This window comes from Thunnus maccoyii, chromosome 8 (assembly GCF_910596095.1).
Source record: "Thunnus maccoyii chromosome 8, fThuMac1.1, whole genome shotgun sequence".
NCBI classification, from domain to species: Eukaryota; Metazoa; Chordata; class Actinopteri; order Scombriformes; family Scombridae; genus Thunnus; species Thunnus maccoyii.
The window spans coordinates 18,682,843-18,701,830 of NC_056540.1; the positions used below are offsets into that span (position 1 = coordinate 18,682,843).

General features: G+C 40.3%; 1 protein-coding gene across 2 annotated transcripts in view; it reads right to left on the reverse strand.

The window, feature by feature from the left end:
* Window positions 1–387: 387 nt before the first annotated feature.
* tsc22d3 (TSC22 domain family, member 3) overlaps window positions 388–18,988 on the reverse strand; it is a 35,859-nt gene continuing 17,258 nt past the window's right edge. Inside the window, exons 1-3 of one of the 2 annotated variants that reach the window (XM_042418703.1) lie at window positions 3,443–3,758; window positions 2,808–2,859; window positions 388–2,106 (exon numbers count right to left, since the gene is read on the reverse strand). In XM_042418703.1, the coding sequence (XP_042274637.1) occupies window positions 1,837–2,106; window positions 2,808–2,859; window positions 3,443–3,567 (447 nt within the window). In that variant the 5' untranslated portion in view covers window positions 3,568–3,758 and the 3' untranslated portion in view covers window positions 388–1,836. Of the gene's footprint in view, window positions 2,107–2,807; window positions 2,860–3,442; window positions 3,759–18,988 lie in introns of those variants that run through there. The other variant, XM_042418702.1, reaches the window with a different exon arrangement.

The window sequence follows — 18,988 nt, forward strand, 5'->3', positions numbered from 1 at the left end:
CTCTGAGAGAGATGTAAAAAACAAATCTGATCTGGTATCAGTGACATTCCCCTTGAACTACAGCGCATTAGGGCGTTAAGCATGAGAAAACTCGACATTATGTAATCGCGGCACATGATGTTTTGTTTGAGATGCAGTCAAATGCTTATATTTGTCCAAAAAAATGTATGTTACTCCCCATTAATTACTCATACTTGAGGGTAGGGTTACTATTTAGTCTAGGTCTTGACATATCCAGATACTGAATTTCCATATTTTTGTAAAACTACAAAGCTGATAATGAATGAACTTTTAATCTGATAGTGGTTCTTATGTATGTCTTTGTTGTGCATGGAGTAAGCAGAAGCTATATGGGTGCAGTTAATGGACAAAAGACAGTGGATTTTATTGTGTAAACATAAGGTTTATTGCAAATGTGCAGTCGTATCCAAACACCATAGCCAACAACTGTTTTATGGATACTTTACAGCAACAATACCGTTATCTTTACAAAACACATAGAACACATCACTAGCTACAAACACAACTTCTCCCTGTGAAGTTTTACACATGGTCCTGGTTTGCTCGCCTTCTTGAAAAAAAAAAAACAAAAACAAAAAAAAAAGTCTTTGGTAGCTAGAAAACAACAACAGAGCTCAGTGTGGAAATGTGTTTCCTCTCTTACTACGGACAGGCACTGTTGTCATGCCATCGTTTTCAAGTTGGCATCTGAGCAAAGAACAGACCAGATACTGGACGACGCTGCGAAAATCAGGAGTGCATCTGCAGCGAGAGAAATGCAGGTGTCTGCTTTGCTCACCATCCCCACTGTGTTTACATCAGGACGTTTCAGTTTTATGCACAATGTAGTCATCCTTTACTGTGAAGAGCTAGGCAAACTAGGTGGGCAGATATGCCTGCCCGCCTCCACAAGTATACAAAAAAATAATCTTTTTAAGACCATGTACAATGCTCCTATTTTACAAACAACTGATTTTGTTCAGAATCATAAACAAAAACAGAAGATATAGCAGGATTAATTTCCCCCATAAGCAGCAAGCCCCAACTGCAGACAATACAAGATTACATTTTATGAATCATTGCAGTATACTGATAAGTCTACTGCAGCGATCCACCAGCTTAAGGCTATACTGCATTAACCTTCACCTCTGTTGCCTTAGCTTATCCTGTTGATTAATTTTGTTATGCTTAAATGTACATGAACACATGAGTAATACATTGTAGGTACAGGAAAAGTCCTTGTTACGTGACTGAAATGTGAAGCTGGGAGTCCTTGAAACTTGTATTTTGAGATTGAACAAATCCACATGATGGGGCTCTACTCGTTGAGACTTGGAGGACCATCTCAGATGGGTCTACACTGGGTGAGCAGGGAGTAGCCTCCCCCCTCACTTTCCAAGTTAGCACCTGCAGCCAGGGCCAGCCCGATCAACACCTCCTCACCCCTCCTCTCTCTGGAGCAAAGGGTGCTTGTTGGAAGGGTTTGGCTTGGCAGGGAAAGCCCCCCTTTGTCTGAAAGCAAGCGCTCGTCGGTGTCTAGTCAGCCCTCTCTCTCTATTCTTAGCACTTTTGTCTACAAAGAGAGACTACGACAAAGAGTTGGACGGTATCGGAGGACGGGCCTGACACCGCACCGGTCAGAGCGTCTCAAGTTCTGTTTTGTGCTTATCAGTGTCAACTGTTCTTTTATGTCCCATCTGTCATTTACAGCCCCAATGCCATTCCTTCATTGTCTTGAAGGCTTCTCGGCGGCGGCGATTTTTGTAACGCTGACGTTAAATGGAGGTCCATTACTGTAAAGGGACAGTGGCTCTGCCCGCCCCAAGGCAGAGCCACTTATACAGCAGAGCCAGCACTGTGGTTGCTGGACTGCTGCTGCTGCTGCTGGTCTGGGGTCACCTGGGTGCTCTGATTATCCAGGGGTAGCAGCACATCTGTCGGGATGCGAGACTGGAACTTCTCCAGCTGCTCCGGACTGGCCAGGTTCTTCAACAGATAGTTCTCCCTCTCCAGCTGGTTGTTCTTCTCAGCCAGCTCTTTGATCTGCTCTTTGAGGATCTCCACTTCCTCACGCACAGCGTACATCAGGTGGTTCTTGACGAGATCCTGCCGTAACAAAGAAGGAAATATGGATCAGTTTAGATATAAAAACAGAATGATGTTAAGACTTCTAAGGGTGATCTGATCAGATGGTGCATCTGCTAAAAAGACTGATGGAGTTTATCAGCAGATATCTGCAACTCCATTTTGTCTAGCATGGATTTCCTGTGAGATACAGTAAAGTAGACATGATGCAACTTTGACATCATGCAAGGTGACTCTAGTAATTCTATGCTGGAAAAAGTATTATTAGTCTCTGTTGTTTTGGACTTCCTGTTGCCATGTACTGCATTAGTTCTCTACTTTGTCACATGAATAAATCATAAAGTAGCTTGTGCTGCCTTCAAATAACAGGGACTTCCCAGAGCATTTGTGAAGAACTGGTTCTGTGCAGAATGCAAATGGAAAATTGGGTTTTGGGGGAGGTCAGTGGGTTACAACTGTTCTATACATACTGATGAGCAAAGTTGTCAGTCTAAAAGGTCATATGTTTCATGCTGGAGATGATGTAATGTGAATCTACTACTAGTCATTATTATAAATTAACTTTGGATCACAGCATTGGCTCCTTGAGAAACACTAACTACTTGTTTGTGCTAAAGAAAACTGGGGTTTGAATAGGCAACATTTTGTTTGAAAACACATTGCATGCATAGTGCAACCTACATATCTTTGTCTGGTGTTTGTGTTTTGTTATCTCAGCTTACCATCGCCTGTTCAATCTTGTTGTCGATGGCCACAACGCTAGCACCAGAGGCACTGCAGAAGAGAAGGAAAAGAGGACATTAATTCACTGTCCAAAAACCACACCAAACTGCCAACTTCATATCAGATCCCTGCCACATGATTAACAACAAAATAGACATGTTGGGGCGTCCTGAATGCACTGATCTGTGACAGTGAAACAGAAAGTTTGCAAACAGAAAGAAAAATTGTTTCACCCAGCTGTCATCTAGGTTTGCTTTTTTTTATTATGTAAAGTATATGCTGCACTTTGATTGCCTTGAGAGTTAGATTAGACTTTATTTAAGTTACAGTGCAACGTCAAGCACAGATTGTAACGTGAGACAGTGGCAGAGTGATACTGTAAACGTACACATATCTGTTCAAAGTCCAAACAAACAGCAGCACAGAGAAACACAGCTGGACACAATATTTTGAGGCATTTGGTGACAATATGAGACAATACCCATAGCTGCATATATTTTAAACCGCTATAGAAAAATACAGGCCTGCATTAGACTTTGAACAGATTCACGCTTGACCCGACTGACAATAAATCTAACGCCTTATTAACGACACAATGTATTCAAGCATGCGGGCGACTGTATCGCATATTTACCTGTTGTCAAGTTTGACCGATACAACGTCTCCTCCGAGTAGCGAGGAGAAGAAAGAGATGGAGAAGTTATGTAACTGGTAGACAGCCACCTCCATTGGTGTTTTACCGAACATCTCCGTGCTCATGTTGAGTACCAGACTCGTTTGAATTATACTTCTCGCCACGTTTGCGACTGGTTGGTCACCTAAGTGTATATCCGAGTTTGTTTCGTTTCTTTGAATCGCGATGCACTATCTCGCTGCCGCTGGCTGAGCGTAGTGCTGTGTCGGTGTGTGAGCTTCGCTGTTTTAACAAGCGACTGTCTGATGCTATTTCTGCCCACGGCTCGTATATGAATGGCTTGCCTCCTGACGTCATGTGACGCGTGCATATATTAGTCAAATGAGTTGGCGGGTCAGATTTTATGGTGCCTTCCCGTGCTGCAGGAAAAACTGGAATTAGGACTGGAGTAAACATTTGGTGATAAATACGTCCACCCACTTTTTTCATAAACACCGAGGAGGACTTTACAAGGTAACCTTGCACAGAAAACGAATACTCAAGTATTCACAAAGGTGGCCCTAGTTCAATATTTCTGTTTTGTGAGACTTTTTGACTTTTAAACCACTATTTGTCAGGAGAATGGGTTTTTTGTCTTTTTTTTTTTTCTTTTTGTTGATCCTATTGTGCAGAAAACAATCATAACAATAACCTCATGAAATATGATGAAACTGAGTACATGCAACATTCACCTACAACTACAGGTTTACTCATCATTAATCATACATGAACAGTATATTGCAGAATGAATATTACTATTACTTACACTTTAAACTACTTTCACTTAAATTTCTAATTCAAGACTTTTTGCCCATTATCTGGCTGTTAGGTTAAATATGTTAAGATTGCTGCAGTCACAAAGATAGGTTTGTAGGTTTCATATCCACAACCATACGAAGACAAACCTGCTATTGGTGTTATCTGTCAACTACAATATAGCAGTTAATGCAGTGCAAAGTACGCCTCTCAACTGGTTAATTAATTTACAACATTAAAAAATAAGGTCACCAAATCAATGCATTTGAGATTACATCAGGCTGTATCAGGCTGTCATTCGTAAACAACGTCGCTAATCGAAATAACAAGTTTAAGAGGAGCATTTGAATGCAGCATTACAGCTGCCCTGCCTCTGAACTTCTCTGCTCTTTCTTCTGCAGTTAACCCACAGACCGAAATCTACACTGACTGCAGCAAACTTCATCACAACAACCAACAGAACAATTTTAACCGCCAATGTGAGCACAAACAAGGCGCTCGTGCTCCTAATAAATAAGAACCCGATTAACCACAGAGAGGCCGCTGATCAATATATCATCTGATTTTTATGTGAAGTCATTAAACACGTGATTTTAATGTCATTCATTTTCAATAGGCTATGAAATGTAAAAGTAGTCGTTTATTAAATCTTGATTTACCAATTTAAACTTTTACAACTTAAAATCAGCAAATTGCTCCTACTTAGAAACATTGTTACGACAACTATATATTTTGTTCCTATTGTTTGATCGTTGTTTGTCGCAGTACAATAACAGAATGTAGTGTACAATCTCCACATATGCTCTGTATAGGTAGTTTTCCATCCACTCTCGGTAAATTTCCCCTCAGTCTATATCTGAACTCTATTGGTCTCTAGTGGTGAAAATGTAGAATACACCCTTCCATAGGTTTGTTCCTGGACGGTGTTTACAAGGAATTTTCCGTACACCTTTTCCTGGCCCCATAATTTAACTTTCCCAGGATGTTTTTCCTGCCTAGAAAATATATGGAAAATTCTCAAAGGGTGACATGTATTTATGTATGTGGGCTGACCCAGATATTAATGTGTTGTGTCCACCAAAACTATATTTAGTATAAGTGTTTCCTCACGGGAAGGACATACAGGAATCAATCCGACTCTAAAACTGATGTCAAGTCAGTTTTATTTGTACAGCCTAATATCACTTCAGGAGGCCTCATCCTCTATCCATCAATTCAGAGAAACCCCCCCCCCCCCAAAAAAGCACTTTAAATGGAAAAAAAAAGGAAGAAACCTCAGGAAGAGCAAGAGAGGAGAGATCCCTCTTCCCGGACAGACAGACAGACAGACAGACAGACAAACAGACAGACAGACATGCAATAGATGCTATGTGTACAGAACAGACCAAGCATTGTTCTCTGATGTATGACCTTTTGCACTCCCGATATGCTTTTACCCTTGCATGTTATGGCGTGTGACGCAACTGCACTGCTGCTAAAACGTAATAAACAATTTGTGACAGAAGCCGACCGCAGAAGACACATAGAAAAACATACCTTCTGTCATCCCTTTTTGCCCCACAGCATTTTCCACTGAGTGCTGACATTGGCTGTTATTGAGCAATTCACATTTTCAATGAGGCATTCATGCAGGTTTTAATAGTTTAATATAATTGTTCAGCCTGTCAGCTGTCACATTACGTTCCCTTTTCTGTCACAATTATCTGATTCAATACTGATAATAAACCAATTAAATTTCTATTAGAAGGCCTCTGTTGCGTAATGCATTTTCTTCCAAAACAACAACCACCTGTAAAACATTACCCGGTAGTCAAAATATTGTTTCATGGAAATTTTCTGCTAAATTTGGTCCACACATATCTTTTCATATCTTATAAAAATAGCTCAATATCCTATAAAAATGCAAAAAATTAATAATGCAAATGTTAAAAATGGATTTCTATGCAAATTTCTAGTAAGATCACAATGCACAAGAAAAAAGTATGTGCATTTAAATGACAACAAATAACCCAGGGCTTTCACCTTCTGATGTCTGCATAGTAAACCAAATTCCTTGGTGCATGGACTAGATGGGCCATGTTTCTTGGAGAAAAGGGAGTTCTGTTATGTAACAAAACAATTAGAGTGGAAGGGCTGACTTTTGGTTGGTCTAACAAGGCTAAGCAGAAAGCACATTGACTGGGTATTAGGGCCCATAGTGGCTGTCGTCTCAGATTTCGTGCTGTGACAGTACAGCTGCCAGGTTTAATATCAGGCCCTGTTCTGGTGATGAGGGGCTGGTGAATTACCTTGCCCCGCTGTGATAGTCCCATTTAGGAGGGGGGAGTCACACCGATTGCCGGTGGCTCGGTTAAGATGCCCAGATAGAAACTGCAGACAGTAGGGAGCCGTCCTAGCTGAAGTAAAATATATCTAATGAGCCACATGCAGTAAGATGATGACAGTATAAACTGGGAAGCTCATAACCTTCCTGCCTCGTCAGCTTTAGTCACCGTTTAAGCACTCCTCCAACGCAAGTCTTAACAAAGTGGATGAAATTTACGCACAACATAAGAGCAGTTCTTGTTTAAATTGTATCTGCGTGTTTCTAAACAGTTTAAGTATACAAATACTGACCCATGATGTCTTTTAAAGAAATAAAGTTGCTCATATTTCTGTGGAACATTTATTTCCTGACCATGTTTGGCGTGTGCCAAATCCGGTGAGTCACTCTAAGGCTAGGCGATGTGCCACGGTTTCCATCAGATGTCCCCTGTGCAAGAGCCAACCACGTTATATAATACTGTGATTCATCTGCACCAATGACTGAAGAAGAATGAAGCTGCGCCATGCCGCTAGCCTCCCAGCTTTTGTTATAAGGAGCATTTTGTGGTCTTGACTCACCAAATTACACCAAAAGTACATCAAAAGATGTAAACAATACAGCCAAATAAGAAACACCATCTTCAAAGAAAGAAGATATATCTATCTGTATCTATATCTATTTGAGATCATTTGTTGATCAAGAGGATGCTTTTTATGCCCTATCTGCACTCACAGTTTTCAAATGCATGGCATGCATGAGAGTATGGCCTGAGAAGACACAGGCTTGCCATAGGCTACAGCCAGAGGCTGTCTCAGAGGAAGCTGTCAGTGTGGGCAAGAGGACTGGTTACAACCAATGAATACTGAACATCCTACACACATTTGGACGCCCAGAGGCAGTCATTATTATCACACTACCTTTAAGTCTCCAGAGCCATGAATAGCAACAAGGCGCATGACCTTGGTCTTGTTCATAAGGTTTTTCAATAAATTCACCAGGCTGCATGTCATTATGCTTTATGTGACAGGGTGCATCAAACATGACGTACATGCAGAAGATGATGACAGGACTGGCATTGTGATCCAAAGGCTGGCAGAGATATCACTCTCTCTGCCCGAGTTCTATGCAGTAAGCTTAACAACCGGCAATGCACATCTCAGACAATGGATATTAAAAACAAGACTTTTAACAACATGAGCATTCAGGTTTATGTCAGAAATGTAAAATGTATTACTATTCCACATTTGCATACACTTCTGATTAAATCAATCTTCTGCTTTGCCCTCTATTCATTTAACTGTGAAAGAATTCAGCACTGCTAAAAATGACTCTCAATTTGAAAATGTCTCCCATTTGAGTGGAATTGTAATCCAGGACATTTTATGACACTTCATCCACAACCACATAATTTAGACACTGACACACTGCAGTTATCATCCTTCTCCTGAACTGTGCTGAACATGATCATCAGTCAATGACACTTGTCACTTTCTTTCCAAACATCCTCTCAGACACAAGACAAACTGCCTGACTATCCTCTGCCTCCCAACACTTACCGCCGATCTGGCCTCTTGAACAGACTTGGTGAGTAAGGGGGCGAGTAGCTCATAGCTCTCTCGGGATAGTTGAAGTGCTGGTAGTGACAGCAAAATCTCTGGGATGGTTCAGCCAGTCGGAGGGAACACACCATCCTGGGAGAGGGCGGCTTAGCCCAAGTAGGGGCAACTTCAGAGGGACGTGTCTGCGACTGTCCCATCTTGGCTTCCAAATGAATTGGCTGCTCAAGAGGCAGGAGCCCTTTGACTGTTTTGCTCACTGTTCTGCTGTTGTTTGTTCTCAACAACTGTGCTCTCAAAGCACAAAGAGACAATTGAGCACAGGCGATACCTCTGGATATGCAGCCATAACTGTGAGTGCCATGCTCAGACTGGCACTTGTATGATGTGTTTCCAATCCAGTGGAACACAATGGCCTCAGAGTCACAATGACAATGACACTTTCCTGAAATGGCACCAGCTGTTTAATCTTTATACTGCTGGAGTTTCTGTGTCAGGCAGACAGAGTAAAAGATCTTTCTCCAACTATACCTGAAGGGAACAATCATCATGCCTATCTCCATACCTCATTTAATTAGTGGTAATATGTAAGGTAATAAAACACATAGTTGCACCATTGTTCCAGGATGTGGAACTAACCTTTTCTCCATATAATGAGTATTTTGGGCACCAAGAGACTAAAGGCAGCCAAAAGAGCAGTGTTTGCTCACTTATATGGTCACTTATATGGAATGGCTTTGGAACCATTCACCACAGTAAATTTGTTACGCAACCACTTATAATTTGTGTGTAAAATCAAGCTCAGGCAAGTTAACTAGCACAACGGTACCTTTGTTACATTTCTGATTATGTGTGTTATGTGTCATAATCCCCTAAACACTCTATAATTCTGATGAAGTGGGTTTGTCAGCTTCGGTAAGCGTCCTTTGTCATCAGAGGTGTAATTAATACACTAATGTTTAGAGAGCTATCGCTGCCGGTAAAGGGGTGACAGCAAAAGTAAGCCGCTTGCACCATGATTAATTGCAAGCTGCGTTCTAGGTTGACAGGTCTGCATAAAAGCCTCACATCTCTTTCTCCATTTAATCCATCCTGTCGGCAATTGAACTTTTGACATTGTATATCGATTGTGATGCGCAGACGAGTGTTTGCCACAGACTGTCATGTAAAATTAGTTTATGCTGCCTTCTCAGATAAGGATCTTTTGGTTTGTAAGATTTGCATATTGGCATTTATCACCATACAGGATTTAATGTTCCAATGATTTGTGCCACAAACTGAGGGGTGAATTCTATCCTGAATATACAAGACCATCAAACAGAAAGCTTCATTTAGTATCTAGTCTATTATATAAAAACATATTATTAATTGGAGAAAATTAGATTACATAGCAATAGTTAGATAGATGTCATATTTTGCTCAAGTGAATTATTACCACACAGCCACTAAACCAACAAAATGTAATTTAGAATTTCCTGCAGCAGTGGAATTTCAGGTTCACTGAGTTCAGTTTCCAAAAATCACTGATCACAATCATTAATCTTTGACAGCAGCTCAGTTCGTTCTGGACGGTTGCACACTACCAGCAAAGAGAATGAACGGCTTATATTGGGCATGTTTATACCCATCATGTCAGGAGCAATTCATTTAAAATCTAGATCACTTTGTATTCAGTTAAGTCATGGAAACTCAGGTGAATGTTTTTGTTTCGTGGGTTTTTTTTCCATCTCAATGACATTTAGCCATTAAAGGTGGTTCTTCTGTAAGGCGTTAGGTGGTCGTTTCACACATGAGTAATACTGTACAAAAAAAAAGGAAAGACACACACACACACACACACACACACACCCTGCACAGGAGAACAGCGTAGGTGATTGACAAGGGGAGTCATCATGTTATCTTGTGTTTAGCAACAGTAATTCATTTCCCTAAATCTTTGAATAAGAAGAGTAAATGAAGAAAGGGTGAAGAGAAAAATAAATATGACTTTTGCTATCATACTATTCATGATAGCAATGATGTCATCAATTGTGTATGTATGAGATTACAGTAAAAAATAGGTTTCACCCATGATTATCTTAGTATAAAAGTTATGATTATGCTATGAAGCTGACTTCTTGTGTGAAGCAGTTTAACTAAATGTTGGTTACAGGGTAAAATGTGGCTATAAGCTGCATGAAAAGACCAACTTTTTGGCTGTACTTTGCTACAGTAATTTGTTATCATGATTTGCATAAATTGAAAGGTAAAAACATTTATTTTGTTTATCCTCAAGGCAACTGTTACAAGGTCAAAAGACAAGAAGGTGTGTGTGTTTGTTTGCATCTGTACTTTACAACATCTGTACTTTGAAAAATATCTAAGTGAAAAGAGCCTTGATAGAAAACCTCCTTTGATACTGAACATTTGCCTCTTTCTAACCATGTTCACTCGCTCTGTTTTCCACTTGCCTTGATTAATTTCCTGGAGACAACACGGGGGCCCACAGTGCGCTTACCACAAATGACTACACTTAATTTCCACTCATATGTGTGTATGTGTTTTTTGTGATCTTGCTGTTGTCGAGGATGAATTTTATTTTGTATTTCATCGCCCTTTGTACAGTAACTTGAGAAATTATTTGTTTGAAAAGATCCAACTGAAGAATCCTGATTTGTTTTGGTTGTCTGAAGCTGATATGTTGAGTTTGGCTTTTTAATGTGGAGATTTTTGTTTTGGCAAGATTTGTAGGAGATGCTTGGCAGCTAAGACAGACACGCTGTATCCATCATAACTGAATGCTCTGAAATGTTCTCTTTTTGAATCTGTGGAACTGCACATCATGATTCATCATGCTGCCTTCCTGGTTATTATTGTTCAGTGTCTTGTAAGCCCATACGGACTGGTCACCAGAAAGGTGCAGGACACTTCAATAAACAATCCATCAAATCAATCATACAAGATGATATACAGTTAATTTACAGTAGCCTAGACTGGAACTAATAGCAGTTTACAACAGAACAAGCAGTGCTGTAGCAAATGTTGCTGTGCTCCATATATTGCAGTTAACAAGCTTGGGGACTTTGCAGCATCTGGCACCAGGGCTGTGATTCAGCAGAAGTCAGACAGCTTTAGGCTATAATGTAAAGATTTACCTTGTGTTCTAATGGGGAGAATGTCCTGGCTAAATTTACTGTGAAAATACTGAAATAGAGCGCAGACCTAGTGGAGAGTGATAAGGGAATATCACAGCCTTGTTGGGTCAACCCACAACCCCTCCACCCCCCCACCAAAAAGGGAATGACAGTATGTTCTAGCCTATAGCTCATAAGATTCCCATCTGTGCTTTAGTGCAAACATGTGTACACATAAGAACATATACACATACACACACACACATACTCAAGCACACACACACACATACAAGATTGTCTGCTCTGAAAGATAAGGGATTAGACTGAGGGTTTGGATGCAGTAAAATGATCTCACTAATGACTCTGTGGATGCTCTACAAAAGGTCAAAGGTTGTGGACTCAATTGGCCATGCAGTGTTAAATAGCAGTGAACTTTTATTAGCTATGGAAAAGCCCTTTGACTCGTTATGGGCCGCCTAGTTTACCACAGACTTGTATGAGAGAGCCATTGGGCTGCTCATTATTTTTTGTGCTCTGGTGTACTTAGGCAGACAGCACTGAAAATTAATTAGAGTTTCTAATCAAAATAGCTTAGTGTATTTTGCTTAGCAATAAACTAATTTTGCTCATTAAACACATTGCATTTACTTGATACAAAGCGTGAATAGGGTCACTCAAAGAGTGGAATCAAACACGCTGAGTGGCAATGGCTGCCACTTTGCATGGCACCTGTGATAAATACACTGTCGGCTGGATCATGTCCCAGAACAAAATGTTACAGAGTTCAAGGCCACCTGTCTATATTCATCCGCCTATGTTACTTTAGTGTACTGTACACCTCAGCTGTCTGACTTGGTGTGGTTGTGTCTAATCTGAGTCGCCTTCAGCTGTGGAATGCTGACATTAGACTAATGGGTACATACTGCACCGAAATCCATCACAAGACTGTTGTGACACAGTGAAAAGGAAATCTACCGTATGTGCTGGGATCCCTTAAGAAAATAAAGTCAGAGAGGTGACAAAATGAATAAAATCACCTGGTTTAATTTTTGGTTCACCTCCTATCCCCCTGGCCTACATCTAATATCCTTATTCCCTCTTTCTACCCTTTTTCCTTCTTCTCACTCTTATGTTCCAACCTTCTTCTTTCGTCCATTCCTCCCTCTCTTCATCTCCCTACTTTCCCTTCTTCTTTTTCCAGCCATGTGTCTGGCTGAGCATGCAGATGTGTGACCCAAGTCACCAGCAACTGGGACGGCACTGGAGGGAGCCGGGCCCTCGATGAGCCGTCCACCCGGAGTGTGTTTGTGTGCTTGCTCGTGTTTTTGTTCGCCCGTGTGTATGTTAGCGCGTGTGGTTGGCCACACGCTTGCATATGTGCATGCTTATGCACGTCTGGCTTCGTCAGCACGATCTGGATTTAACCGGATGATAGGCACCCTGCTAACTCTCGCTGTCGGTGTCATCCAAACACTGAGTCGTTCCCACAGACTCCAGCAGGCTCCTCTGCTGAGCATTAAAGCTAATCATTTGTCACCTGCGAGATGACGATGGAGCAATGGCTAAGTTCCCATGGATAATTTAAGACAAGTCACTGGCGGTCATTAACATCTTAACGACTACATGAGTGAGGAGTTTTAATAAAACTGCATGAAAACACGAAGCATTAAACACACCCTAATACAACAAGACATTAAAAAACACACATTTCAGTCCATTTCATTTCAATAAAATGTGCCACTGAAAGTAAAAGCCATGCAATAGTATTTAATCAAACATGAGAATTGATTTCTTTCCTTTTGTAGTTTTCCTTTTTCATATAATTCCTAGAGCTGATTGTTTTACACATATTGATTTTGTGCCATGCCTCTCTGCACTGACATCTCCATTGCTCTAAAATACAGTCTATACATGATGCTGTCAACAAATAAAAGTGAATCTATTTGATTCACTTTCCCTCTAAACCATCACCTGCAAAATCACAGTATTTTTTAGAGCTATCTCAAGAAACGGCCTCCGAGATGAGTCACAGATATCAGTGACCCCATGGATGTGTTTCCATTAAGTTACTCAAATTAACCTGAGGAAGTTTCACCGGCCTGCCATCCACTGATCTCTTCTAGCCAAACAAATAATATTATTCTCCTCGAACAAGACCACAGGAATGACTCAGATCATAATTCAGTCAGCTTTCCCCCTTTGACACACGGCATGCTCTGACTCAAGCAAGAGAGAGCTGTAAATCTAAACAGTGGTGATAGCAAAATATGCTATTGATACTGGGGTGTAGCAACTTTATTTATAAAAGCCAGCTGAAATATATACAGATACTGAAGATGTGCGTCAATACAATGTTTTATGAAGCAGCAACAATTTCAGGATATTTGAGTATTCGTATGATATCTTGAACTAAACTGAGGACTTAAAATATAAAAATATGCATACATCCACAGGCTACATAACGCTAGTACTAATGTTATAGACATAATTTTCTGCTGTCTCTCTTCAAATCAGGAATAATAACACAGACAGGACTATCTGATTGTCACACTGAAAGTTAAGTGGTTGCCTGAAATGAAACAACATTTCGGACCAGTTCTCCTTGGTACTGAATGTTGAAATATGTAGTCCTCTAACGTTGACTCCAGGGAGTCAACCCCCTGTTTGAGGGAACTATTCTCCTCCCCATCAAGACTTTGTTTTATTGAAGAACACTATTGTAAACTTGGATTGATCGCTACAGACACAGCATCTGTGCACTCGGACATCAAGCGATGCTGTGTTTCATATGTAAATACTGTATGCACATAAATTCAGCCAAGCCGTGCAGTTGTATTAAAACCATTCACTGAGAAAAGCCACTTTTACTTTCTCTCAAAGGGGAACCTGACATAACTCAAAGGGCAGCTGTGAAACTGCACAACTCAGACCTCATGTATATTCAGCACTTCATATAACTCTCCTGTCCAAATAGCATCACAGATTAAAACCATTCAACTTTGGAGTCTAAAAAACCACAGGGGCAATAGGTCTGCGCCGTCCCACAGGGGCACCGTGTGGATTACATGCAAAAAGAGAGAGGAGGGCTGAAGCCTGAGAGAACATGGTGTACACAATGTTTCCTCAGCCTGTCCGCGTGGTGAGGATCACCTACCGACAGAGGATGGGCTTAGACAGACGAGGACAAGGCCAGATGTGCGAGCCCCATTCTACTTGAGTTTCAAAAGGAAACATTTTGCCATTTAATAGAAGAGAGCTTCAAGAAGCTTTCATGGAAAAGTGCAATTAAGGCAGCCACATCTTCTTCAGGAGAAAAACTGAAATGTCTATCCAGATGTTGGCCACCCGCGTGAAAACTGTAAAACGAATACATTCAGGCTATAAACACATGTTACATCATGATTCTCACTGCTAAACTGAGGAAAGTTAATGAGGACTTATTAGTGTTAATTACAATGCACTCAAAAAAGAAAAAGTAATATTGGTAATTGCAGCCTTGAGGATGCTTTATCTCTTTTGTTACATGCCTGATAAGGTCCTAATCTTTCTAAGGATTAAAAGTACTAAAATGATGAGTAACATAATAACATAACATCTTGTTACATCACTAGGGGTATATTTTACTGATGATGTGACAATAATTAAGTTTTATGATTGATTATTTTGTCCACTCCATTAACACACATGAGGGGGGCAAAATATTAGGAACACTTTTCAATATAATGCACTCTGGTACACCACCACCCACTACAACCTCAACAATAAATATAAAGTAGAATTATCACCTTTCTGACAGTGTCAACAAAAACTGAAAATGTATAAGCTTCGTAAATGTAGAATTTATGGCAGAGCTGTATTGGATCACATTAGATTGTACAGGTGTTCCTGATTAAGTGAAAGTGAGTGTATAAGTCTGATTAAACTGTGGAGATGCCTACATGGGTATTGATTTACTAGAAATCATTCACTTGCCTCCTCTTTGCTGTGCTGTTGAACTGTGTAGGGTAACTCATGTCAGTGACACTGTGTCCTTTTTGCATGTATACTTTGACAGACAGTTCCATAATATGTGAGTTATGGAATTATGAGAGATCTTAAATATATACTGTACATATTTTATTTGGTTTTCTTGATGAAACAGACTCTGTCCTTAAAATCGAAACAAATATTTGAAGAGAGAGGTTCAAACCTGATGCATATCTGATGGAGAAACCACTTCTCTTAGCTTAGTTTAATAATGGTAACAGTTATGTCTCAGCCAGTAAAACAATACTTGAGCATGATTCAAGTTTTCTATACATATATTTGAAGGCAATTCAGATATTTCAAACCTCTTGTTTTTTTGCTTATGACTTAAATCAGTTGAGCAGGACTTATAATGTAATACAAGAGAACTATTTCAGGATGTGACTCAGCTAGGGGAAGGATCACCATCAAAAGCTGCTGTGTGATCCAAATAAACTGGGGACATAGTGATATTCAACACTGTGTGGTGCTGGGCTGGGAGGTTGTTTGGGAGTTTACAGGAACCCAAGCCTATCCTGCCTTCAAAAAGCTGCAGCGAAACCCCTCAGACACAGACGCAAGTCTTATAAGCTTCGTTGATTGGTTATTTGAGAGTTTTTTCTTTTCTTTCTTTCTTTTTTTTGCCATGATCCATTTGAAGACATGCAGCTGTGTCAAGGAGTAAGGAAGAGATGAGAACTTGACTTTGGCATTGTTGCATTCAGAAAATCTTACAAATTCAACGAGGGGTGACACTTTACTTCACACAGGCGATAAAATAATATGAATAAAAGGTATATAAAGCATATACAATATGACAACAGATTGCAATACAATGAGTTTAGAGAGGTCATTTCCCTCATCATGCTATTTTGAACTGTGAGCGCTCCTGTAACAAAACAAATGAGGATAGCTCATTGAAAACACCTCCCGGCATCAGCTCATTGAGCATGCAGCTTTGTGATGAATGCAAATTTTTGGACTAAGCGAGCAAATTATACTGCAGTTACTGAAAATTACACTAATGGTGTCACTACTTTGCAATTTGCAAAAACACAAGTTGTGAAAAAATGAAAAATTACTTGTGGGGTAGAGACATGTTTTATTGGGAATATTTAAATACAAACAAATCTAACTATTGCTGTTGAGTTTAAGCTTATATCCAGCATTAATTCCACCCCAGTTCTATTCACAAATAAAACATTTTAAATTATTTGTACAGCTGACAGCAAAAAGTTAAGGTCCATGATCTCTTTGTAGAAACAAACAGGAAATGCTTCCACTTGAAATGACTCTTGAACTTAGAAGTCGGTCAGAGCACACAGGACAAATTGTCTTTTGGAGATGTCATTTTCCTGGTCTCGAAGCTGCACAGAAGAGCAAGTAAACAAGATCTGCCATCCCAGTCATTGTATAAAGGCTTGGGTAAACAATGTAGACTAAATTGGCCGGCCTCCAGCATGTACCCAGGAGGTCCAAAGTTCACTTATGAAACCAGAGAACATTCTCCTATCTGTTTTGCACGCACACACTGCACAGGTACACAGTCACACTCCCGTGCAAGCAAAGGTGCGTATTCAAGCATGGACGCTAACAACACTGTGAAATTCTTACTCAGGTATGCATGCAAAAAGGACAAAAGCATATCAAGGCACGTAGACACACATACATAGAAATGGACATGCATATGCACAGAAATTTGAGGTCACTGACATATGCAGACAAAGCTCAGGTACAAAAATGAATACACACAAGCACGCACAAGTGCTACACACTCTGTTTTTGTCTCTGTCTGGGCGTGTAGATTTACAGTGTTTGGCAGGCGAAAGATCACATTCTTAAGACACTGAAATAGAGAGATTCTTTACCAACCTGACACCTTCAGTATGAGTGAACTCTTTTTACTCTAAATGAAATACACTTCAGAAAAAAGATGTTCTTGAAGATGGAGGATTTACATTACCACGATCTAGCTTGAATTTAGGAAAAATGGCAAACTCAAACTTCTGAAAATGTTATTCTCTGGCGTCTGTCAAAATAAAAAACATTTTCGAAAGTGCACAATATAACAACATGAAGAACAGGATGGCTATGCTTGAAATCTGCTGGAATGAAAGCTGACGTAAAAGGTCTAATCAGATCTGGCCAATGGACAAGAAGATGTGCGTAAGAGCCCTTTATTGTTTTGGAGATGAACAGATTTGCCCACGTAAGCAGTGGTTAGGAGCCAGCGAGCTGCCACCTTATCTTCATGCCAAAATCACAGAGTTCAGGCAATGATGGACGAGGTTCCCACCAGCATGGCAGTGTCTCGGCTTTGTGCCGGCGCAGCAATATGAGGGAGAAAAAACATGTGGCAGCAGAGTGACGGTTGAAAACGTAATTACCCGTTAATAAGAGCAGCATATACTGTACATTGCAAAGGATTCAAATGTGTTCACTGGAAAGCAATCAAAACTATTCAGAGAAGATATTAGAGAGAGGAAGAGACTGGGAGAGGTCAAGGAGGTCAAACACTCAGGCACTGCGTTCTGGGGCAGCGCACTGATGCACGATTGTTTTTGGCTTCAGCCCTGTAACAACACAAAAGCACACTGCAGCAGATTGTGAAATCGGAGATATATGCCCCACTTAGTTTTATTGCTGCTGAATTACTGCACACGAGAGCAAGTATGTGCCAGCCTGCATGTGAGTTATGTCTTATACTGTATATTCTGTCAGCAATTCATTCAATCCATCCAATTGTGTTGTATCAGTATTTAGCCAATTACATTTAGATTTCCACATTTCTAGCTTCACTAATGACATGTCTTATAAACAAGGTGCACATCTTATAGCTTTTTAATGTCTTGGTTCACTGTAAAACTGCTTGATGTCTTTATTAATTTCTATAACTATTTCAAATTAAGTGCAACTTAACCTATTTTGGTATTCATCTTACCTACAGCACTACGCTGTTCCAGTAAATGCGCCTACAATTTGTAAATGAAAGTCATGTCAGTTAAGCTAAAGGAGCTATTTAGAGGAACTATTTCAGGAGTTGCAGAACTGAAACAAAATCGGGTATTTCACAGGTTCCCACACCCACTGGATGGCTCATGACCCGTTTACATACACACGCACATACACACATTCATGTTTCAATCACCTCAGGGGACATTACATTGACTTACATTTGTTTCCTGGAGACTTATTCTAACCTTAACCATAAACACCACGTGCATAACTTTACCCGAACCATATCATAACCCTAAACTTACCTTAACTAAAATGAATGATTTACATTAAGGGGATTTGCTTTTTGTCCCCCTAAAGGGAGGCAAGTCCCCACAACAGATTTACGTTCCCACAACATGAGGAATACCTGGTACACACACACACACACACACACACACACACACACACACACACATACACATGCGTGCAGTGAAAAACAGCAAGTCATTATCTTTGTTTTTCAGTAACAGTTTGTCTTCTTCACACCCATTTAATGACTGTGGTGTTCTTTCTTGGTGAGACTGTAATTATAGTCCAACCCACAAAGGAAGGAGCACAGTGTAGAGCCTGCGAGGTAGCTGCCAACCTTTACAACATGTACACCCTCCTTAACGAATCATAGTTTTGGTAACAGTAGTGCCCCTTGATTTTTTTTTTTCAAAATGATTAGAAAGGCATATGTTTGAATGTATCTTACAAGTGAGTGATTGATTCAGCCATGTTAACTTTTGTATCTCGTCTGCCACCTTGTGCACAGGCGTTTGTCCTGCTATGC